Source organism: Lynx canadensis, chromosome D2 (genome assembly GCF_007474595.2).
Source record: "Lynx canadensis isolate LIC74 chromosome D2, mLynCan4.pri.v2, whole genome shotgun sequence".
In the NCBI taxonomy this organism is placed as follows: domain Eukaryota; kingdom Metazoa; phylum Chordata; class Mammalia; order Carnivora; family Felidae; genus Lynx; species Lynx canadensis.
Window position 1 is genome coordinate 16,850,780 of NC_044313.2, and position 25,443 is coordinate 16,876,222.

Genomic DNA, 25,443 nt, shown 5'->3' on the forward strand with positions numbered 1-25,443 from the left:
AAAATCTGATTACGTCAAATACGAAGCCTAAATATTTTGTTATATTATTTATGAATCACGAAGGTCAAATCTCATGGTAATAAAATACACCCAGTGTAACTATAAACAAGACTAGAAAACAAAAACATTGCCCCCAAACCTCACTGGTGACTAGTTTGTAACACTGTGCTATGTAACTTCTTACAAAGTTTTTTTTTTTAATAAACATGCACACATGTATATAATCTCTTTAATTTCTTTGATGGGTTAAGCAGTCATGCACCCAATTCTCTTGTAATAATTCCACAATATTTCAAATCCAGCCTAGGATTAGCAACAGGAAAAAAAAAAAACATTTTTGAAGCTAGGAGCAAAAGGCTTGGAAAGACACGTGAGACTCTGTTGTCAGAGGCGAGGTTCCGATATACCTCCCAGGAGATACTGAACCCTGCCATATCCAACCGATTAACTATACATGTGGTTTCAGTGTCATGCCAGGAGACACGCCAACACCAACAAAACAATGCCAGTCCCAACCAAAGAAGGGAAAGTACGGTTTCGTTTATCATAGCAAGATGTGCTTCCCAAATAGCACTACTGCGGGTATCAGTTCCCTGGTGTTCCAAGCACTCAAAGAACTGGGATTCACACCCTGTTGACTGGCCATAATTGATTCAGATTTTAAGAATGACAAATGTCACGACTTTGAACGGAGAAGTGTGGCACAGCTAAGATACTTTCCAACCCGGGGTCTGCAGAGTCTGACTTTGGCCGTTATTATTAGCTGTGAAGCCTTAAGGAAGTTACTTAGCCTTCCCGTGCCTCAGTTTCCTCAACTATAAAATAAGTCTGTTAAGAAGCCTCGGCGGGTTGTAGAGAAGGTTAATTAGTCCCCTGAAGTGTTCACAACGGTGGGTGGCACAGACGTGCTAAGTGTCAGGGTGATGCACAGAGGATGGCAATGACGACGCTGGGCAACCAGACTGCAACGACAGGGTGGCATGGACATTTCAATCGTCGCCAACCGGACCCACGAAGCATTCGTGGAATGTCTAAGTTAACACAAGGCCCGGGCAAGGGCTCGGGACACAGTGACGAAAGTGCACGTCCCCGCGCTCCAGAAAACCACCCTCTGCCGCCGCTTCCTGCCCGGGGGAAGCGGCACAGCGGGCGAACCGCCCCCGCGCGGCCGCACTACCCTGCCTCGCCCCCCGCTGCAGGGGAGGGCGCAGTCCCCGAGGAAGGGGAGGTTCCGGGAGGGGTCCCCACCCCGAAGCCTGCCCCTCACCTTCCGGAAACTCGGGCACTGACAAGTCCTGCTCCCAGCCGTCCACCTTCTGCAGATACTGGTAGACCAAGCTGTCCTTCTCCTCCTGGGTGACGGCGTCGAGCAGGGCGTACTCCAGAGATGTCTGAGCCGGGAGCAGGCCCGCGAGGCTGGAGCCCCGGGCGCCGGGGGCCGCCATGTTCTCTCCGGACAGACCAGAGGCGGCAGCCGGGCCCGCGGAAGGGTCTCGTGCAGGGAGAGAGGAAGCGCTTACGGTCCTTTGGTTTCAAAACGGCACATTCGCTTCACGCTCCCCCAGCCCCCACTCCAGGCAAACGACACCGTTCCTTTTGTAATCATGCATTCCGATGCTAAGGTACAAAGTGTTGCAATTCCCGGGCCCGTAATTTAGCCACCGGCCCAAGACACCCCGCCCCTTCCAGAGCCCCTCGGCACAGCTGAGCCTGGACATTCGGCGCGCCAGATTCAGCATGGAGAAAGCCTGTGGGTCAGCGTTCCAGGAGCTCTAAGAGAACCATTCCCTCCCCCCGCCACGCACACACACACTTCACTTTGGAAATGAGAGGGGGTTAGACCAAAAATAAGATAAAAGAAATCCGTAGGACTTAAAAGGACACAAACTTTTTAGAAGTCCCGCCCTTAGACCGGGGTCAGCCGATTCGACACAGCAGTGGCAAGGGGACGCTGTTCCCGCCAAGACACGAGAGGTAACGGGGTGGGGGGGGGGTGGGGGGGGGAAGGTGTCCTCACGGGAGAGATTTTCTTAAAGTTGGGAGTGACTGGCAATGGCTTTGGCTTATACACAAATACAGTATTTTGTCGCCCTGCTGTGCTGAAAGTGCGAGCGTGAACAGATTGTCAGCGGAGCGGAGCGAGGGGCGGGAGGGGGGCGCCTAGCGGAGCGGACGCAGCTGGAGCTGCTCCCGAGGGTGTGCGGGTGGCAGGTGGGCTGCGGCGAGGATCCGGGTGGGCCGAGCTTCCGACTTCAGAAGTGGAGGGCTCTGATGGCTTTTATAGAGCCGGCTGTGCTAGCAGCTCACCCTCTCCCTGCCTGGGAGGTGATAGGCCCCACTCACTGGCCTTGCAGCCTCCTAAGTTCAAAGAGAAGGTAGAGCAGGTGGGAGGCATCAGGCCGATGAACGTGGGTTTTGAGGCTGGTGGAGGGAGAGAAAGCTGGCCACCCCTAGGGCAGACCACTTCTGCGGTCTGGAGTTAGGAGTGTGGGTGGCCTCAGTGCAAGCACAATTTCACATATTTGAATTTTGTTTGTTCACTGTGCAGTGTGTGTCCGTTGCAGCTGGAGGAAGATACTGGACTGACCCAGGAAGCTGATGTGGCTGAATATCCAAGAGCCACAGATAAGGGCAATTTTTACCCCCTGAATCACACACCTCTTTGATGATGATGTGATTAGGGTGGTACTCGCAAGCCGAGGTAGCCATTTAATGTTTGGAAAACCTGCTAAGCCTGTTGCCCAGGGACTGTGTTCCGTTTGTGAATTATTTGGACAATTGTCCAGTTGGAAAGGAACAGACAGGAGCTTTATAACAATTTTACAAAGCTCACCCTGAGATTAAGCTGTTGAACGTATACTTCCCATTAGTGTTTAATTTTCAAAGTATTACTGATTCTTGTTTTTATGAATCAAGTCCTTGGAAACGCCAAGTCACTTGAATGAAATAGCAGGACGCTACCCCTGTGGTAGGTTCTCTTAATTTTATTGTGGTATAAATGGAATAGCATGTGTTCTCAGGTATAAGGTTTGTCGTTTGCCAATACATCCATTACCAAAGCTTTAGATTCCCATCGAGTTAGTGGGTTTGGGTTTTTTGTTTTGTTTTGTTTTGTTTTGTTTTTGTTTTTTGGCAGCAAAATCTTTCCATTTAAAAATTTTGTAACCAATAGATTCTCAATTTTCCTAAAAATCATTTTGCCATGTTAGAGGATGCTTTTTTGGAAGAAGACATCTGGGAATACAAATCTAAAAGAAAACCAAAGCCAGTACATACAAATAATTGCTCTGAGAATACTCCAAAATCTGTTGAAAAAGCAACAGATGGAAAATACCAGTCAAAACGAAACAGAAATAAAAAAAGAACGGTAGAAGCTAAAGAAAAGACAAAGGACCCCGAAATTTGCCTTGGAGAAACAGAGAGTCAGACTTCTGTAGCTTCTAGTCAGAATTCTAGTTGTGAGGATGGTATTCAGCAGTCCCAAGATCAGGAGGCCACTCCAGGAAAGCACTGTAGGTCTCGCAAAAACAAACACGTATCTCCAAAGATACGTCCAGTTTATGATGGATACTGTCCAAACTGCCAGATGCCTTTTTCCTCATTGCTAGGTCAGACACCTCGATGGCATGTTTTCGAGTGTTTGGATTCGCCACCGGTCTCTGAAACAGGTAAGACTACAAAAAAGGTAGTAGTTTTTAAATAGCCTAAAAGATCTGCATTAGGCAGAGGAATCAGTCCAGTGGAACAAGCAAGGCAAGCAGGAAACTGAAAGGGAGGGGAGGCGCTGAAGTATCAAAGTATAAATGACTTAACCCTAGAAGCAAACAAAGAAACCCTTCTTAAGCGTAAAAGGATAACAGTCAATGGTATGTTTGTAGAGAATGTTGCAAACTTGAAAACAGTCGAAATGCATTTTATTATTGGATGAAGGTTCCTAAACATCTCCATTAATTTTTTTTTTTTTGTCAGTGTTAATTGAGCACATACTGTGCTAGGTACTTTGATTCTGTTTACTTACTTGACTCTCACAATGACCCCAAAAGGTAGGTGGTACTGACCTTTTATAGATGAGCATTCTTTTTAGAGTTTTACTTATTTTAAGTAATCTCTATGCCCCACGGTGGGGCTTGAATTCACGACCCCAAGATCAGAGTCGCATGCCCAGGCACACCTATAGAGCAGCACTCTTGAATGTTAAACTGCCCATTTTGTTCTCTTTTGTGAAACAGAAATTTAAAGAATTATGCATATAGTCAAGTCTTTTTTTTTTTCTTTCAATATATTTATTTTGAGAGAGCGCACACACAAGCAGAGGAGAGGCAGAGAGAAAGGGAGAGGGAGAGAATCCCAAGCAGGCTGTCAGTGCAGAGCCCACATGGGGCTTAAACTCACGAGCCATGAGAGCGTGACCTGAGCCGAAATCAAGAGTTGGGATGCTCATCTGACTGAGCCACTCAGGTGCCCCTATAGTCAAGTCTTCTAAATGTGATTGTGTTGGATTTGTCGTGGTATTGTACAGAAAGAACTGGGAAGGAATCTTGGGTTTTTAAGATTCTAATTTAAAATGTGCCAAATGATAAATGAAGTAATGCTATGCTTTTATTATCTTTTAAGATCTATAATGTCATGTTTAACGTAGGAAGTCCTACTTGGAGTATATGAAGAATGGATTGTTATGGTTTGTGTATTTCAGAGATATCATATATACCATATATAGATTTCTAAACCTCAAAGAATTAAAATTCAGCAAAATAAAAATACTACTCAGTATGGCTTATATGTTATGTATGATTCAGAAGACATTTTTATTATTAACCTCTAGTTATTTTAAAGTACTGCACGAAGATGCAAAAGAACTTTAAAAAAATTGGCGTTAGCTTTTTTTATAAAATGAAAGCCTCATCAAATGCTAGTATTTTTGCTCTTAAGTGGCTCGGAAATCAGAAATGGAAGTTGGACTCCCGTGGGGAGCACCTCAGGGTGAAATGTCTTAGGATGAAACCACCTGAAAGAGGTTTTTATTTAGGTTTTTCATTGCCTAACCTTAGGAATAGAATCTCAGACAGACTCTTCTTGAATTGAATTCGGTTCCATAACAAATACTTTGATGAGGTGGTTTTAAATTAAGCAGTGAGGTCTTCTAGTTTAATGTAACATTTTTTGGAGAGGAAGAGGGGTCATTTTTTTTTATTTTTATTTTTTTATAAACCTGGAAATTAACGTACAAGGGGATTTGCCAAGATGGTTTACGGAATGGTTCTCAATTATAATAGTGTGATGGGGAGTAGTTTGCAGATTATTATTAAATCCTTATTATTAACCAGTTTATCAAATTGAATTTCAAATCTTAGAATCTAAAATATTCAGTGTATGAACAGCTATTACTAATTAGACTATTACTGTTATCCTATGTAGTGTGAATATTAAAAAAAATGGACCCTAATTGGGTACTTTAATCGTCACAAATCCATACTGCTTGATAAGATAAAAATTGGGGTAGAACTTTAGTTCTCTGACAGACACACTAGTCTTTTTCACTCTTTATTGCCTGAGCAAATCTGGACTAGTGAGCACCTGTAAATACTTCATGTAAGCATGAACTGCATTTTGAAGGAGCTCGTATTTATGAGAGTTACTTGGGGAAGGGGGGAAGGTATTAGTCTTAAAAATTGTTTTGAAAAAAGATTATCTGCAAAGAAACTTTTAAGAAGTATTTGATTTAAAACTCATAACGAGCACCTTGCAAAACCATACTGGATTATTGTTATTTTATGCTGGATCTTTTGATTGTATAAAGATAGCCATGGTCCTAAGGCTTCAAAGTAGGACTGATGACTTTTCACTTACGTGTTGACTCTGTCTGTGTTTTGATCCTCTATTACTTTTTTTCTTTGTTAAAATTTTCAGAGTGTCCTGATGGTCTTGTGTGTACCTCAACAATTCCTTCTCATTTCAAGAGATACACTCACCTCCTGCTGGCTCAGAGCAGAGCCAGCAACCAGCCTCTCGGCAGCTCACCACATGGGCCAGGGGGTCGTTTCGGTGAGACTAATTCAGGCTTCCTCTGTAGCCTCGAGGAAAGATGGTCTCTGCATCAGAAACAGACGGAAAACTTCAAAACCGTTTCAACTACGCCCTCATCAGTGACACCGTGTCTAAAGAAATCTCCGTCTCCTGCTCAAACCAATGCCAAGATATCTTCTTTGACAAATCTCCAAACATCCCAATCCACCCCACGACTTGCAGGATGTGTTAATAATGACAAACCAGTAGGAGTTGGTTTGCCTCTCGCTGAAGAATTAGACAGCCAAAACAACTCAGAATGCGCACTCTCGCCACTGCCAGAAAATGACTTTCGCAGCTACGAAATCTCTTACTCTCCACTTCAAAGTGATGAAGAGACTGACGAGATAGATGAAAAGCTAGGTGATTCACAGCAGGAACTGCTGTTTACAGAAAGCTCTAAAGATGGCAGCCTGGGAGAAGATGACACCAGCTCTTCTTTGTTTCACCAACTCCATGGCTCCTCCCTGAGGGACCAGCAGGAGCGCGGCCCCCACGTGCACGGCTTCTTAACTCAGGATCAACGCGATGAAGTATTGTATAAATACAACATGCTAACCGGTTCGTCTCGGCCTCTTTTCCAGAATAAGAGCATTACTTCACGTGATGATGGGGCGCATACCGGTGATGATTTCGTGCCGTTGCCATCGGCATTCGCCGAGGGGCTTCCTTCTAGTTATCAAGCTGTCACAGCAAAACCTGGCAAGCCACAATGTCGGGCAAATAAACAGAAACAGGTACTTGAAGAATCAGCTGTTGGCAATCAGGTTTCCCTTCCATCACTTAATCGTGAAATGCCAGAAGCTTTTGGAAGCCAGGGAGAAGGGGATCTTTCTTTCCATCCAACCCAAAGTAAAATTAGGAAAGCATCAAATAGGAACTTCAGTGCTAAGAACAGTACTAACTCCACATGTGTCTGCGGAAAGGCATTAGGTGGTGTACAAGGCAGTAAAGTTACAATTCCAAATACAGGGAAATCTAGTGCGTCTACTGCGGCCGAGTCTCTGAAAATACCGCCATCTGGTCCAAGCTGTCCTGCGACACAGTCTTCTTCCAAGGTAATGAAACAAACGGATATAGGTGTTTATTTTGGTCTGCCACCCAAAAGAAAAGAAGAGAAATTGCTGGAGGGAAGTGCAGTAGAAGGGCTGAGCTTCAATCCAGCTGTAAGTCCTAAGGGAAAGAGGTCCCGGCAGCGCAAGAGGAAAGCAGAAAAGTCATTAAGTGATTTAGAATTGGATGCAAAGAATTTAAGTGAGACTCAGCCCTCTGTGGAATTTTCCAGTGAGAGGTCACAGCATCAAAGAAAGCGACTGAGAAAGTCAGATTCACTACAGGCAGGAGCACATCAGAAGAGGTCACATCGCCTTATTGATAGGACAGAATCCGAAACCCTCAATTTAAGGAAAGACAAAGTCTTCTTAAAATCAGCTTGTGGCAGGCTGCAGAGAGGGAACACAAACATCCCAGAGTCATCTAATGCAGGACAATTAAGAAAAAAGACATGCCCGTTCTATAAGAAAATACCTGGTAAGTTGAAATGCCAATGTTTAATATACCTACGAAGAATCAACTTAAAATTTCATGTTCATTCCCCATGTTATGTGTCTGTGTTTGTATGAAACAATTTTTATATGTATTTCCTTTGTTTTTTATAATTCATTGACCTGTAACAGATTTTTTTTGGCCTATTTGAATGTTTTTGCCCTATTCAATGCAGCAAACCTTTATTAAATATGTTCTGTGTACAAGATCCTATACTAGTAGGTAGATATAACAGATTTGACACAGTTGAGTAAAGGTCAGCTTAATATGGAAGGAGGAAAGGCTCTCTGTAAGTAGTTATAATAAAAACAGTCCCTATGCCCTTAAGAGAAATACTGAGTGCTAAATAGCTTCAAAGAAGGAAAACTAACAAATTACATAGGTCATAATAAATGTCAAATAGTTTTAATGCACATCATAACTTAGTTTCTCAGCCTTTTCGTATTTTATAATTCCCAGTGCCTTCATAAGTGAATTACAAAAGTGCATAGTAAAATGAATTTGATTATTGAAGAAACCAGTAACTCTTCTTCTGAAGAGAATATAAAGCGGCCAAAATATACCCGGTTTCAGAAAGACTTTTTAAAGTGCTTTGATATTCCCGATCTAGAATCCAAAATGTTTATGTAGGGAATAGCATTTATTTACATCAGAGCTCCAGTTTTGTTGTTAATGATTCCTGTGATGAGTTTTCTGTATTTTAAGTGAGCCAGAGACTGGTATGCTGTGTGTGGATAAGCCTCAGTGGGATTGTGAAGTATGCCTGTTTACTGTCTCCTCACAATCCACACCCTTGGCTATTTCTTTCATGAACATTTTTCAGAACACCTCAACCATTTTTTTTTCTCATAACTCCTCTAGGTAGCCTTTTTTGGGCATTTTTTAGAAAAGATTTTATTTTTAAGTAATCTCTACACCCATTGTGGGGCTCGAACTCACAACCTCGAGATCAAGCGTTGCATGCTCTGCTGACGGAGCCAGCAGGCACCCCAGAATTTATTTTCTTACTTCCTTCCATCCCGCACCGTGAAATTCGAATACTGCATATGCTGTTCATCTGTTATTGTACTGTGACCCTTTGGAGACCCTCAGCCGCTGTAATTTGTAAGATTACTTGGGCCTTCAACCATGTCTGCCCCCAGTGTGCACTGCCAAAATAGAATAAAATAAGAAGAAATATAGCATTTTCCTTTTGCTGTTTTGTAGAAGTGAAGGATTTAAGTCAGGAAAACAAAGAAATAATTGGTTTGTAGCTTAGCATTTTAATTTCTTTTGGTACAGTTATTCATTGAAAAAGCAAAGCCAATAGTGGGATATTTACTAGGAACTCACAAGACTTCTTTTCATTTCTAGTATCCGATTTTGCTGAATTTATGTGGAATAAGGTTTTAGGGTATAAAGCTCAGATGTATAGACGGTAGGATCTGTTTACATTCGAACTGAGCATCTTCCACCCCGTTAGCTATCACTCAAGCAGCTGTGTGCTCTTTCCGTGACAGGGACTGGCTTTACAGTTGATGCCTTCCAGTACGGACTGGTGGAAGGTTGCACAGCCTATTTTCTCACACATTTTCATTCTGATCATTACGCTGGATTGTCTAAAAACTTCACATTTCCAGTTTATTGTAGTGAGGTAAGTTTCAGTATTCTAAACTCTAAGTGTATGGAATGCAGCGAATTTCTAAGCAGTGTGGTTGAAAAAGAGTAACTAACGTTGTAAGATCTGTCATCCTACTAGAAAAGCTATGAGAAAATAGATTCCACATTAAGATTCTAAAATTAAATGAGCTATTGTCAATAGTTACAATAAGATTTAAAAAAATTTTTTTTTTACGTTTGTTTATTTCTGAGACAGAGACAGAGCATGAGTCGGGGAGGGGCAGAGAGAGAGGGAGACACAGAATCCGAAGCAGGCTCCAGGCTCTGAGCTGTCAGCACGGAGCCCGACGCGGGGCTCGAACTCACAGACTGTGAGATCACGACCCGAGCTGAAGTCGGACGCTCAACCGACTGAGCCACCCAGGCACCCCTAGGATTTTTTTTTAATGCTTTATTATATGGAAACAGTAAACTACTTCATGGTGCACTAAAACACCTAAGTTTCATCCAGTAAACATCTATTGAGTACCTTAAAAGACATTCAAGGCAAAATACCTAACTTCAAGGCACTCACAGCCTTCAGGTGATACTTTTCCAAGTACATGGTGATGGGGTTGGTATTGTGCTAGAAAACTGAGCAGAATGCCAGCAAATAGGAGAAAGTGCTTTACACTGTCCTAGGCCAAGGTCAGAGAAAGTTTCCTGGTGAAAGAGATACCTTGAATTAATTATTAAAAGGTGACTATTTAAAGGGTGCCTGGGTGGCTCAGTCGGCTAAGCATCGGACTCCTGATTTCAGTTCAAATCATGATCTCAGGGTTGTGAGATCGAGCCCGGTGTCAGGCTTCGCGCAGGGCATGGAGACTGTTTAAGATTCTCTCTCCTTCTACTGCTTGTGTATTCTCTTTCTCTCTCTCTCTAAAAACAATAGAAAAGAAATGACTATTTTAATGCCTACTACTAAGGGATTTGGCTAGAATTTGATTTAATCCTCAAGCATTCTTGAATTCTTGAATTCACCTCTTTTTTTTTTTTAATTTTTTTAAAATTTATTTTAGAGAGAAAGAGAGAACGTGAGTGGGCGTGGGGCAGAGAGAGAGAGGGACAGAGGATCTGAAGCAGGCTCTGCACTGACAGCAGTGAGCCCGACATGGAGCTCAAACTTAGGAAGTGTGAGGTCATGTCCTGAGCCAAAGTCAGACACTGAACCAACTGAGCCACCTGTGTGCCCCTAACCTCTTTATTAATGAGGCAACTGAGGCTGGGAAAGGGGTTAAATAACATGCCCCAAGTCATAGAGCTAATAATGGCAGAGCCAGAATTTGAACACAGGTCTGTCCGATTCCAGAACCAGGTGGAAGAGAGAGGAGAGAACATTCTAGGTAGAGAGTAGAGTTTGTATAAGCGCACACACATCTTAGAAATCGACCCATCCCAGGCACTTCGGATAATTCAGAATGGCTAACCATGAGATAGGGAATAACAGAAGATAAACCCGCAGAAATGAGCAGGGGCCGGCTCATGCGGGGTTTTGGTTGTCATCTGGAGATGAGGGACTTTGCATAGATAGGGAGAGCCAGCGACAGTGTTTAAGCAGAATTGCGACAGTCATTTTAGGAAGTTTTTTTTTTCTGGTATTCGAGAGGATTTCCATGAATATCAGTGGGAGAACAGGTAGACTAAGATGCTTGGTTCTAAACTAGATCTGAAATAGGAGACTCAGTGTTTCGCTGTATCAGCAACAAGTGCGTTCTGTTTTGCAGATAACCGGCAATTTGTTGAAGAGCAAACTTCACATGCAAAAGCAATATGTCCATCCACTACCAATGGACACTGAATGTATAGTAAATGGTGTAAAAGTCATTTTGCTTGATGCCAACCAGTAAGTATTAAAGTTATATTAAGGCTGGCCTAGTTTTTAAAATATTAACAAAAATAAGTTTATCTATTTAAGAACTGTCTTATTGAAACCATTATTCCTATATTTAAAAAAATTCCTATTTTAAAAAATTCCTAATTTTTAAAAATTTTTAAAAACTCTCACATGTGTTTCTCCTTTTGAAAAAAAAAATAACGTGCCCGATTACAGAATCAGAGATTAAATATAATGGGATCCTTTAAATATTATCTAACCCATTTTGATGCAGTTTAAATTACTATGTTTAACATACGACATCCCTCTTATTTAAAAAAAAAAACATTTTAACGTGTCGCTGTTTTGAAGACATAACCTTTTGCCATTTTCTTTTTTCTTTTTAAATTAAAAAAAAATAATTTTGTTTGTTATTGAGAGACAGAGAGACAGCATGAGCATGGGAGAGGCAGAGAGAGGGAAACGCAGAATCGGAAGCAGGCTCCAGGCTCCAAGCTATCAGTACCGAGCCCGATGCGGGGCTCGAACTCACAAACCGCGAGATCACGACCTGAGCCAAAGTCAGACACCTAACCGACTGAGCCACCAAGGCACCCCTGCCATTTTCTTTATTTTTTTTAGTTTTTGCCATTTTCTTTAATATCACTTACATAAGTTAACAGATTGTACTCCATTCAGATACCAGAGGATTTTTGTTTCCTTTTAAGAAATTCTTCAAGCTTTTAATACTAAAGACTTGGAATTTTTTTTTCTTGAAAATGGTTTCCCTTTTTCCCTCTTTTTTTTTTCTTTTTAAATGTAAAGCACTGTCAGTATCGTATTGCCAAAGTGTAATTCTCAACTGCACTTCTTCCTACTTTTCATACAATTTTAGCCTTGTATACCTTAGAGATCACAGATGTGTAGAGAATTAAAATTAAGACTAGGTCTCCAGAAATCCAGACCCATGCTCTGTCTTCAGGTTGCCTTTAACTTTCTGTCTGCTAACTTCTGTTTCTTTTTTTAATCACCAATTATGACAACTCAAGTTCTGATATTTTTTAAGCCAACTTTATTAGGCATAATTTACATAAATAGACCCATTTTAAGTGTTTGCTGAATTTTGACAAAAATGCACACCCATGTAATTCCCACCACAGTAAAAATTATATCGGAAATTTTCCCCACCCCAAAAGGTTTCCTGATGCTCCTTCCCAGTCAATCCCGTGCTGACTCTGGCCCAGGGAACCATTGATCGGTTTCCTATCACCATGGATTAGGTTTGTGGTTCATTTCCTGAATCCTAGGGATTCAGCTAAATGAAATCGCATAGTATCTACTCTTTTGCATCCAGCTTCTGTCCATGTTTTTGAGATTCATCCAAGCTGATGTGTATATTAGTGGTTTGTTCCTTGTTACTGCTGCATAGTATCAGTTGTATGGGCACACTACAATATCTTTATTCACCTCTTGATGGACAACTGATTTTTGTTTATTGACCTTATATCCTGAGACCTTGCTAAACTTGCACATTAGTTGTAGTAGGTTTTTTATAGATTTCTTAGAAATCTTCTACGTGTATGATCATGTCATCTGTAAGTATAGACAGTTTTGTTTTACTTCTTTCCATTCAGAGTGCTTTTTTTCCCCTCTTGTTTTTGGTCCTGGCTCAACCTCTCAGTGGTGACAGCAGAGATACTGCCTTGGTCCTGACCCTAAGAAGAAAGCTTTCAGCCTTTCTCATTAAGCTTGATATTGGCGGTGGGTTTTTCATAAATGCCTTTTATTAGGTTGAGGAAGATGCCCTCTCTTCCTGGTCTACAGAGTTTGTAATCATGAATGGATATTGAATTTTGTCACATGTTCCTTCACCTACTGAGAATATCATATAACTTTTCTCCTTTATAATGTTAACAGGGTAAATAATCATGATGGGTTTTCTGAATGTTAAACCAGCCGTGCATTGCTGGGATAAACCCCACTTAATCTTCATGGATTATCCTTTTAAAAATATATATTGCTGGATTTCATATGCCAGATATTTTGTTAAAGACTTCTGTATCTGGTTTTCATAATGGATGTTGGTCTGTAGTTTTTTGGTTTTTTTAATAATGCTTTTGTCTGGTTTTGACATTAGGGTAATGCTGGCCTCATGAAATATTCCCTCCTCCTCTATTTTCTGAAAGATGTTGTGTATATTGGTATTATTGGTATTATTTCTTCCCCAGTCTTGGTATCATTATTATTGGTAACATTGATATTATTTCTTTCCCACTTCAGTCATTCATCTGAAGTTTGGGGGCAGGAAGCTAAGGGGTAATTTTTAATTACAAAAGTAATTATGTCATATTTTTTCCTAAAATGCAAAATTAAAGTTTCCTGTGTTTTGGCAGTAATTTCCAAGCCCCAATATGGTAGAGCGTCCCCAAGTCTACCGTGAGGCCCAGTGGTTCCCTAGGAAGACCCAGGGGACTCAGAAAAGTTGTCGTACTCATGGTGACAGCGAAAGGATTCAGATTAAAATCAGCAAAGGGAAAAGGCAAATGGGGGCAAAGTCCAGGAGAAACCAGGCCCGGGTTTCCAGGTACCCTTCTAATGGGTGGCACGGATGCACTTAGTTCTCCCAGCAGCCATGTGTCACCACACACGCAAAGCCTGGCCAAGCTGGGAAGCTCATGGAGCCTTGAGTCCAGCGGGGACGTCAGTCATGTGCAAGTGCAGCACCCATGTAACTTGCCTCAGCTACTCAGACTCCAGGCCCAGAGAGCAAAACCAGATATTCACCATAGACAATACCATTAGCATAAACTCTCACATCAAGCTAGTAACACGTGGCCCCAGTCGTCAGGCGCACAAAGCACTCTTACAGGGCAGAAGATTCCAAGGGCTCAGAACTCCTCTCTCAAGGGCCGGCCAAGGACTAGTCCTAAAGACACGTTTTAGGTGGGGAAGTGTGGAGTTTGAACAAACCTGGCCTGTTGAATTAATCCTTTCCTGCGCCTGGATTTTTTTTTTTTTATGATGTAAATAAACTTTCTAAAGTAAAAATGCTCCATTTCCTCTGTATGCAGTTCTGTGTCTTCACCTACTGAAACCGAATAAGTTCTCTTCCTTCGGCTTCTTTGCGCGTGTTAAGAATATTCCTTTGTGTTCAGCTGTCCAGGTGCTGTCATGATCCTGTTCTATCTTCCTAATGGTAAAGTCCTGTTACACACCGGAGACTTCCGAGCACACCCCACCATGGAACGTTCTCTTCTCGCAGGCCAGAAAGTCCACACGCTTTACTTAGATACGACGTAAGAGAGGCTTTGTTTGTATGCTTCCTTTTCCCGCTGACAATATTTGCCCCGTAGATCACGAATAATGTGCACAGGTGCTTAGGTAATCAAAATGATGGCTGATTACCAATTACCATCTTAAGACTATTAGAGAAATGCTGTTTGAAAAACTACATACTTGCTTAAGAACAAATTTGAGAGGACATAGTCCTAACCAGCTACGACTCAGTTTTTTCTTTTTTGTAATTTCCTTTTGAAAATATGGTTTCTGGGAGAATCCTGTTACTGAAACAAGGAAGGAAAAACGGGGTGGGGGGTGGGGGGTAAACTTTAGGAAACACCCTTTTAAGTTATTTTTTCAAAGTACTTGTGTAACTAGTAAGTGTAATTGTGGAGAAGAAACAGAAGCCAAAATGCGATTCTGCTTCAGAATATTCAAAATTCTTTGTTCATTTCTCCAAGTGTAATTTTTAAGTGACAACTTTGAATTCCTAAATGTTATATAAACATAATGGCACCAGCCATTTTTTATTATATATTAAAATACCTCATCATTTTGTTAGAATTTAATTATATCAACTATTTCAACCTGTTTTAAGAAGTGAGTTTGGATGGCATATTTTAATAAAAAAATGGCCTTTCCACATCCAGTTTTCTAACACTATAGCTAATTTTTCCATTTTTTAATATGTACTTTAAATACTAGGTAAATAAAGAAAATAATAAGTAAAAAAAAAAAAAAAAAAAAAACCCCAAAACACCTTTTTTTTGTTACTTAGTTTTGCTCAACATAGAATTCTGAATTTCTTTGTGGGTTTTTTTATCAGAGAAAAGACCTAAGTGTCTTCTCTATTATTATGGCTGACCAGCAAAAACAATTTTGAAAATGGGGAAAAATATGTTTCTTTGATATTTTTACTTTGTGACATTTTTTAAGTTAAAAAAAAAATGATTGATTTTCATTTTCATGATTTTCATCCCAAGTGGAGACAGGTAGCTAGTAGTCTTAGGGTTAATTTTCCATTTGGTGTTATTGTATTAAGGTAGACCCCAACTGGATCTGTAGTATTCCTGTAATATTGTACATATTTCTGTACCTCCTCAGAAGAGCAGATAACCATGTGAATGTTCACTGTTTGATTTAAAGCTACTTCAGTACATTCAAATTTGATTTCATCACTTTTTTATTTATTTATTTAAAAATATTTTTTTTCTAATGTTTATTTATTATTGAGAGACAGAGAAACAGAGCATGAGCATGGGAGGGGCAGAGAGAGGGAGAAACACAGAGTCCGAAGCAAGCTCCAGGCTCTGAGCTGTCAGCACAGAGCCCGACGCAGGGCTCGAACTCACAAACCGCGAGATCATGACCTGAGCTGAAGTCAGACGCTTAACCGGCGGACCCACCCAGGCGCCCCACATCATTTTAATTTTTAAACGAAATCAGAATTCTTTAGTTCAGAGATAATCCCTGTCACTAGTATTTTCTCTGATAGTGATTGGGGTTAAAACAAAAAAGCTGCTGAGGTTTGTAATTCGCAGCTAAAATAGCTGGCCGGCTAGAACAGTCCTTCAAGAAAAAGGGGCAGTTTCTTTATATGAGGGTGATAAAAGAAATATGAAAAAGATACATTGAAGATGCAGAATTCCATCAGAAATTACCCCTGGCCTGTCACAAATATTTTAACCGTAGGCAGTCCATAACCAGAGTGGTGTTAATACATAATACTGTTGCTGTACGTACGCTTGCTAAAGCTTGTTTTCTAGAACAACGTCCAGCCTAATGCTATGGCTTTCTTGTTGCTCATTTAATAAGTACCGTTTTTAACATATTACAGATACTGCAGCCCAGAATACTCCTTCCCGTCGCAGCAAGAGGTTATCCAGTTTGCCATCAACACTGCCTTTGAGGCAGTAACTCTAAACCCACGTGTTCTTGTTGTCTGTGGCACTTATTCTATTGGAAAAGAGAAAGTCTTCCTAGGTGGGTGGTGGCTGTATCTAATTTACATTAATATATTATAAAGATCAGATTCTCTTTTGCATAAAGCCCTTTCAGTCTGGATGCTTGCACTTGATACTTCTTTCCTGAAATGGTGCAATATTACCTTTGAAGAAAAATTGATAGAGTTGGGTTCCTTTAAACTTTGAAAGGCTTAACTTAATGGAAATGCTTGGTAAGTGCGTGTGCCATTGCCTATGTGTCTATACGGTGTTTCTAGAGCAAATGTCCGTGCTACGTTAGTATTTCAGTGAACTTGGAAAATTTACTAATGCGTAATTGTGTCTCTGCATTCTTTGAGGATAACCATCAATTAATTACTTTAGAGAACAGTTTTAATTTTTGTACATAAATGATTTCTGGATATGCAATTGTAGCTTGTCCAGATGGCATTAGACTATTTTACAAAATACTTGGCATTTCTTCCTGATTATGGTCGCATCATGGCAAACATTAAGATATGAAGTGATAAAGCCAGAGTTTTAACTCCTCCAACCTTGGTTCCTTCTTTTCCTCTACCCCTGTCTATACATCTTTTGCGATTTTTAAATACTAGGTCTTAAAAATAAATTCTTTGGATTTCTCACAGTTCTTCATATAGTTAACCAACAAAAGTACTCAGTGTTTTTGAAATATTAAAAGTGTGAACGTTTTGAATTTTTTTGGGGGGGATTCTTATTTTAAATTTTGATTAAGTTGTAACTTAATTATTTTTTTATAAGCTGTGATTTTACTATTTTCAACCTTTTCCTTTGCCTATAGCCATCGCTGACGTTTTAGGTTCAAAAGTGGGCATGTCCCAAGAAAAATATAAAACCTTACAGTGCCTCAACATCCCAGAACTTAATTCCCTCATCACTACAGATATGTGCAATTCACTGGTTCACCTTCTCCCAATGATGCAAATTAACTTTAAGGTAAGTGTTCATGAGATGTCTTTTTAGCATGAACTAGAAAAGGTAATGCAATGATTATAAACTGGAATCCCATTTTACTTGAGTTTAACTTGGAGGAATTAGAGTGGAGTCATAGTAAACTTTGCCCTAGAAGGTCTTTTAAGTGGAATTTACAGTGCTTTTATTTTGTGTGTGTGTGTATGTGTGTGTGTGTGCACGCACGTGTGCGTGTGAACAGCTGTATAGAGTAATTCACACGTCCTGGGAACTAGAGAACTATCATAAAAGAAACAAAAGTAGGAAAGTATGCAACTATCTGATCATTCACACCTTATGTTTTGAAGATTGTCTTCCATTCCTTTCCAGTGAGTAGAGCAATGAATGGAGAATTCTAAGAGTTCTTACTTGTGTTAAGGTCTATTCTGTATTAATTGTAAGCCCCTAAATACTGATATATGTTGGAAATTTATGGGCTGTGAGGATTAAGTGCAACAGTGGGAGTGCATTCAAAAAGGATGTTCTAGTGTTAGTTCCGAGGCAGAGGTTAAGAGACAGAAGATATGAGCTCACTCTGATTTGGGGCCCTTATTTGTCAGGTTTACTCCTATACTAAGATTCATTCCATTTACTAACATTTGGACACCTAGCAATGGAATGCATCAGAACTGTGTATTAAAAATAGATCAGAACATAATGTACACACACACACAAAATGTATTTTCACTTTTGTTAAGATGTTCATGAAATAACATTTATGGAGCTTTTTGAAATAGCTTAAAAAAAAAAAAGAAAATGAGTTATTTTAGTTCTAGCCCCTGGAATAAGGAAATTGTAACAGGTGTAACTATTCCTTTGTTCATGAGAGAAAGGCAAAATTTTTTGGTCTATTTTCCTGAGTATATAATTCATAAAAAATTTCAGGGATAATCAAGTCAGAGTTTTGTCCCTCTAAAGTCATCTTTGGAAAAGTACTTTAAATTTGGGAGTCATCTGATTTGTGTGGAGGTTAATGAGATGTTGATTATTCATAAAACGAACATTGATATCTTGAGGACAGTATGGCATGTTTTTATGATTTTTATCTTAAGGTTTTATTTCCTACTAACTTAGTTTGTTCCCTTTGAACAAATGACCCATTTAGGAGGATAACAGGGATGGAAGAGTCAGAGTTTTGTAGAAATGAGGGAGTAGAACTTTTCATGGAAGAGTTTTTAAAGGTACCTTGTGCTGCACGGAGGTCACGTAAGCAAAGAACGGCAGTTTGGCAATTAGAACATGTTGGGTGACAAGAACTGTTTGAAGCAATATTGAGGGAGGCCAAGTGGTAGAGGGCTGAGGAGGGAATGAGAAGGTATAAATGGCCAAGTGAATGAGAAGGTATAAATGGCCAAGTGAATGAGAAGGTAAACAAATGGCCTAAAAAACATGAAAAAAGAGGATCAACATTGTTAGTCATCAGGAAACCATAAATCAAAACCACAGTGAGCTGCCATTTTACACTCACTGGGATAGTGATAATAAAAGAGACAGACGGTGTCATTTGTTAGTGAGAATATGGAGAAACTGGAACCCTATTTATTGCTCGTGAGATGATTAATGGTGCAGCTGCTTTGGTAAATGGTGCAGTTTGATAATTCTGAAAATGTTAAACATGGAGTGACTATATGACCAGATAATCTTAGGCGTATGCCCAAGAGAATTGGAGACATAGGTCCACACAAAAACTTCGACACAAATGTTCACAGCCACGTTATTCATAATAGCAAAGAAGTGGAAACAACTCAAATATCCATCAAATGATGAATGGATAGACAAAATGTACCGTATCCATAAAGTAGGAATGTTATCCAGCTATAAAAAGGAATGAATTAATAGTACACGCTACAGTGTGAATGAGCCTTGACAACATGATGCCACGTGAAAGAAGTCAGGTACAAAAGGCTACATATTATGTGATTCCATTTATGGGAAATGTTCTCAGGAGGTAAACCTTAGACACAGTAACTAGATTAGTGGTTGCCAGGGCTTGAAAGAGAGGGAATGAGGAGTGACTGCTAATGGGTAGTGTCTCTCTTTGGGGTGATGAGAATGTTCTAGAATTAGATAGTGATGATGGTCATGCAGCTTTATGAATATGCTAACAACCACTGAACTGTGCACTTTGGGGAAAATAAATGCTAGCAGTTGTCTGTCTTGAAGACAAGAAAAAAAAATAAATCATTGTCTTTTTCTGTATTTGTTATCTATTGTTGGTATTGCCTTCAGTAGCCCCTCCCCTTCCTCCATGAAAGTTATTGATGACATTTTTGGAAATTACTTATCTACAAAACACAGGTGGAGTGGAAGCTGATGGTTACCATGGGGCTGTATTTTAGTTTGTACCGCAAGCCAGTTTTTTTAATTTTTAAAAAAATTGTTTTAACTCTTATTCATTTTCGAGAGACAGAGTCAGTATGAGCCGGGGAGGGACAGAAAGAGGGAGTAAAGCCAACTTTTTTGCCAGCCAAAAATAGTTCTGTTGCATCAGAGCTAATGATTGTGAAAAGGTAAATATACAATGTTCAGGGTTAGGCAGGCTTGAAAGCCCTAGAAACCCTATAAAACCATTCATGCTATCTAGTTCAGTATCCCAAGTCCATATATGTGGTACACAGTTAATTACCACCTCCAGTTACCCGATTGACTGTGATCAGATATTACAACAGTAACGTTATAGATGATTACACACTGAAAACCAATTCCGGTTGCATATAGTGAAAGCAGTTTTATCACAAACTAGTTACCAATAAACAGACACAAGTCACGGATCAGAGACTTATAGTGACTAGATCATTCCTTTTTTTTTTTTTTTTTAAGTTTATTTATTTCTATTTCGAGAGTGAGAGAGCGTGAGTAGGGAAGAGGGAGAGAGAGAATCCCAAGTCGACTCCACACCATCAGCATGGAGCCCGACACGGGGCTCGAACACACAAATCCCGAGACCATGACGTGAGCCGAAATCAAGAGTCGGATCCTGAACCAACTGAGCCACCCAGGCGCCCCAGATCATTGTTGATAAAATTCCTAAGATGGTAGTAGTTCTTCAGTTGCGGCTAATGAATGACTAGTGGCTGTTGGCAGTCTTTCCTGTATGTTTGGCTTGGACGATAGAATCCTCGGTTTTTGTTTGTGGCGCGGGTTGATGATGTTTTTGTGGTAACTTCGGTTTGTTTCGTGAAAAGCGGAAATTCTCACTTAATTCTACTGAGTGTTTTTGCAGAGCAAATAGGAATGGATGTGTTTCATGACTTACATTGAGAGCTGGACTCTCACTTTACGATATTGTACATATAATTGCTCTTGTTTTGTATTATTTCCTTTTCTTTGTGAGCACAGGGGGAAGAGAGTTAGTACGTAAGCAAATAGTACTACGCTTACCTAGATCTAGACTAAGCAAGACAAAAACCCCAAAAGTTTGCAGAGGCAGGGATTATAATGAAAACTTAGCTATCTGTCCATAACCTAAACTTTTTTGTGGAGAGGCAGTAATTGGTAAGAAATATGACTGTTTAATGGTAGGGATTTAATGAGAAATCATTGATACAAGTGAGAAGTCAAAAGATTGTTATTAATTCAGCAGTGAAATATAAACATCTGATAAACACAGTCAAATGTTTAGCCTCTACCTAGTGATCAAACATAAAAGTAAAAAAACAAAACAAAACAAGGATATGTTTGTCTTCTACCAAATTGGCATACTTTTTAAGAAAGTAATATTCCTATGCCATGATATAGAGAAATTAGCACTCTTATCCACTTGGATAGTAGTGGAAAGTGGGGTAAATCTTTTTACTCAACAATTTCATTTCTAGGAATTTCTTCTAAAAAAGGAGTCCTTTGTGGGGGCGCCTGGGTGGCTCAGTCTGTTAAGCGTTTGACTTTGGCTCAGGTCATGATCTCACGGTTTGTGGGTTCGAGCCCTGTGTCGGGCTCTGTGCTGACAGATCAGAGCCTGGAGCCTGCTTTGGGTTCTGTGTCTCCCTCTCTCTCTGCCCTTTCCCTACTCGTGCTTAGTCTCTCTCTCTCTCTCTCTCTCTCTGGAAAGTAAATAAACATTAACAAAAAATTTAAAGGGGCACCTGGGTGGTTCAGTTGAGCATCTAACTCATGTTTCAGCTCAAGTCATGATCTCATGGGTTCGAACCCCGCATCGGGCTCTGTGCTTGCAGAACCTGCCTTGGATTCTGTGTCCCTCTCTCTGCCCTTCCCCGTCCATGTTTTCTCTCTCTTTCTCTCAAAATAATAAATTTTAAAAAAAGAAAAGACAACTGTTTCTTTAAAAAAAAATTAAAATGAATCCTTTGTGAAAAGATCAATCTGTAAGGCTTCCAGTTATTGATGGTGTCATACATGATCAGAAGTAGAACAAGTTAAGACAGGGCCTATGGTTTCCATTTCTAAAAAAGATCCACACAGTGGGTTTTATTGACCATCTCCCTGCCGGGCTATAAGTTTCCAGAACGTGAAGGCTGTGTCTCTTACCCAGCACTCTGACCCCATGACATGGCCTAATACTGGAGCAGATGTTTATTAGATGAGGGACTAAGTAGATGGATGAATGGATTGGTCTTTGTTTTCTTCAGAACTTTCTACCAGCATCTTTTATAATACTTAAATAGTTCAGAGCATGTATGATTAAGATAGAAAAGAGCTTCAGAAATCCAAGATGACACCATGTGCAGTTTAGATTTTTTATTTTACATAAAACTAGAATTTTATTATAAATTTACACTAAGCCCTTGACACCGTGGGTTTTGTCTTACGACCAAAAGTATTAGACTTTTGGTATCTCTTGTCCCGTGACTCTTTTTATTTGGATTTTTCTCATCTTTCAAAGATTGAACCTGGGTCACTGATTGTCACATTTCATCAAATGTCAGCACTTAATGATGACTTTAGTTTGGAAAATTCTGCTCAAGATTTCTTAGGGAAACCCAGTACTTCCAATGGTAGCAGCATGAAAAGCGTTGAAAGTATTCTAGTTCGTGTTTGAAGAGTGAAAAGGAGTGAGCCCCCAAGAAGAGTGCCAGTGCGTGTCTTGGAAGTGTGTGTGTTGAGTCTGAAGACATTGACGGCATTGCTTCCGCTTTCTATCCGTCCATCGGTCCTCCGTTGGACATATGCACGTGGATATGTTTGGCTCTCTGTTTACCCGTGTCAGTATTAGTTATCTCTAACAGGGATACTCTTACATACTATTATTATCCCTAACATCCTAGCCGTGTATTCAGTATCCTCATAGTAGTAGGACTTGGAGTTTGTTTTTTGTTTTTTTCCATTCTTTTTTTTGGTAGCTGATATGTCATCTTTAAATACATAATTCTTATGTTTAAATTTGCCTCATCTTATTTTCAGACTGTACTTAAGCTTGTTTAACTTTAGATAAGGGGAAAAGGGTTTTTTTTTTTTTTCAGTGATTTTGACTTTTTTTTTTTTTTTTGGAAGTATGGCTCTAGGTTATTGCAAATTAATGTTCACCAGGCGCCAACTCGCTGAGATTATGCCAGCGTGATCATTCTGTTTTCTTCCGCATAACCCACCTTCACGGACCATTAAATAAGTATCCTATTTTTATTTAACAGGCTTTACAGAGTCATTTGAAGAAGTGCGGTGGAAAATATGATCAGATTTTGGCTTTTCGACCTACAGGATGGACACATTCTAACAAGTTAACTGGTATAGCAGACATTATTCCCCAGACCAAAGGAAACATTTCAATATATGGTATAGTTATTACATTTTTTTTTCACTTTTAACGTCTGTTATTACATTTTTAAAAAGAGCTGTGAAAATAAGATCCGAGAAAAACAGACACCAAGGAATCTTTAACATTCGAGTTTTGAATTCCTCTGCGTTCTCTACAGCTGTATCTTTAGTGCGTCGTAAACTGAAAGAAAGGAGCATGGCAGGAGTAACTAAATGGGCATTGGCTAACACACATCGTTCCGTTTGCCTGATCAGTGCTGTGTGGACGAAACCGTAGAACTGCTTGGGAGGAGGGGTGGGCAGTCAGTTGTATCCTGGACATTCAGGTGCCATCGTCAGGCTGTCAGCAGGAAGACTGGATTAGATGCCATGACAGCAAGAGGTACAGATTTGACTCATTTCTCTCATTTCTTGGAGGGGCGTTACCATTGTCCTCAGAAATCGCTTATTGGAATAGTGGGTGATGGAAACATTTTTGCTGTGTCACTAGCCTAGTGACTTAATTTCAGCCCCTAAAGACCCTAGTTAACTCACGGCAGGACCCTTTCTCCCTCACTTTCTCTGTGGTTCTTCATCTTCAGTAAAGATAAAAGGATTTTTAAGATTTTATTTTTATTTTGTTGCTTATTTTTTATGTGTGAAAAGCTTGGGTGGCTGGAATCTGCTTACTTGCTCCAGAAACCAAGAGACTTCTTGCTTGACACTTTTCAAATTTTATTCATTTTTTTCCAGGATTTTCCTGAAACACGTAGCTGAATGAAGTGTTTAAGGAGAAGAATTAATTGAAAAGAAAACCTAATTAAAAATAAGAATCTAGAGAGATACATATTAAGAGTCTACATAGAGGGGCACCTGGGTGGTTCAGTCGGTTAAGCATCTGATTTCAGTTCAGGTCACGATCTCACGGTTTGTGAGTTCGAGCCCCATGTGGGGCTCTGTGCTGACAGCTCAGAGCTTAGAGCCTGCTTCAGATTCTGTGTCTCCCTCTCTCTGTTCCTCCCCTGCTCGCATTCTCTGTCTCTCTCAAAAATAAATAAATAAACATTAAAAAAAACTGACCCTGGGGCGCCTGGGTGGCTCAGTCGGTTAAGCGTCCGACTTCAGCTCAGGTCACGATCTCGCGGTCCGTGAGTTCGAGCCCCGCGTCGGGCTCTGGGCTGATGGCTCAGAGCCTGGAGCCTGCTGCCGATTCTGTGTCTCCTTCTCTCTCTGCCCCTCCCCCATTCATGCTCTGTCTCTCTCTGTCTCAAAAATAAATAAAAACGTTAGAAAAAAAAATTAAAAAAAAAAAACTGACCCTTTCTTCCCCTTCCCACTTTAAAAAAAAAAAAGAAAAAAAGTCTACATAGAAACACAGTAGAATTTTTTAATGTTCAAAGTTCCTGTATCATTTTAATCTTTATTCTCCATAAAAGTTATTAACAATTTTTTTTATCAGTAATAAAGCACCAAGGAGTTTTTGACAAAAATACTGTGGATTGCTTTACCTTTTTATTTTGAGCTTGTGTGGGGTTTTGTTTTGGTAATTTGATTTTTCATAGGCGATACCTTTTCTTTTGTGTTGCAGGAATCCCTTATAGTGAACACAGCAGCTACCTAGAAATGAAACGTTTTGTTCAGTGGCTGAAGCCCCAGAAAATCATACCTACCGTGAACGTTGGCACTTTGAAGTCTAGGAGCACAATGGAGAAATATTTTAAAGAGTGGAAATTGGAAGCTGGATATTGATGTTGCCTGAAAGGACTCAGAACTAGTTAGGTAACTTACGTAGAGCTCATTACTAGTTAAATCTTAAGTGATATGCAACACACTTTATATGAAAAACTTCATGAAGGCTGCTCAGATAAATTGTTTCCTCATTTACATTTGAATAGCACGTTCCTGGTGCCGAGTGTCTCTGCATCCTCAGTAATGATGGAGACTGGTCTCCCAAGTACCCTTGATTCTTGCTCCTCCCACCGAAGCAGGTACATCCTGCTGCATCCAGCCTCAGGAGAGGCAACAAAGGCAGCCTGAGGGACCAAAGGATTCATGATGATAATGGATAAATGAGATCGAAAGCATTATATACCTGTCATTTTGTATTTTTAAAATTATTTAATATGGAGCATATTTTTATGAGATAACTTTTATGTGGTATGTATACTTAAATAAAAAATCTTAAATTTGCCATGGTGTCTTTTGGTTTTTAGGATTTGTAACTGTGATATTCGTACAATTTTGTAAAATTTCAATGAAAATAATTCACCATGTGACTAAAGAAGATGATTCAAAGAGCCTAGGTAGTCACCCAATAAAGGATGGCGAAAAGAATGCATGAATAGATGTTTATCCGAACTATTTACTAAAGACATTAGATTACTAGAAATTCAGATTGCAGCGTTTTGGGTTTTTTTTTTAATTTATTTATGAATCCTGATCTGTCCAACACAGACTAAGTAGTTGATCCAATATGAAAATTTG

General features: G+C 40.0%; 2 protein-coding genes across 4 annotated transcripts in view; one reads left to right on the plus strand and one right to left on the minus strand.

Moving 5' to 3' along the window:
• The window catches only part of NHLRC2 (NHL repeat containing 2), a 60,723-nt gene extending 58,896 nt beyond the window's left edge, over positions 1-1,827 (minus strand). The window contains exon 1 of the mRNA XM_030334088.2: positions 1,268-1,827. Coding sequence (XP_030189948.1) covers positions 1,268-1,445 — 178 coding nt within the window. The 5' untranslated portion in view covers positions 1,446-1,827. The remainder of the gene's footprint in view (positions 1-1,267) is intronic.
• On the plus strand, positions 1,745-25,150 carry DCLRE1A (DNA cross-link repair 1A). 3 transcript variants are annotated; one of them, XM_030334085.1, is made up of 10 exons: positions 1,745-1,974; positions 2,549-3,668; positions 5,908-7,593; positions 9,108-9,241; positions 10,971-11,089; positions 14,215-14,355; positions 16,176-16,321; positions 17,102-17,256; positions 22,857-22,998; positions 24,548-25,150. In XM_030334085.1, exons 2-10 carry the CDS (start codon positions 3,203-3,205, stop codon positions 24,706-24,708), a joined length of 3,150 nt encoding a protein of 1,049 aa, XP_030189945.1. In that variant the 5' UTR covers positions 1,745-1,974; positions 2,549-3,202; the 3' UTR covers positions 24,709-25,150. The 3 variants fall into 3 exon arrangements, with proteins under 3 accessions (XP_030189945.1, XP_030189946.1, XP_030189947.1); XM_030334086.1 differs by lacking the exon at positions 1,745-1,974 and adding an exon at positions 2,043-2,211; XM_030334087.1 differs by lacking the exon at positions 1,745-1,974 and having other exon boundaries at positions 2,220-3,668; positions 24,548-24,738; positions 24,855-25,150.
• Positions 25,151-25,443: the final 293 nt, after the last annotated feature.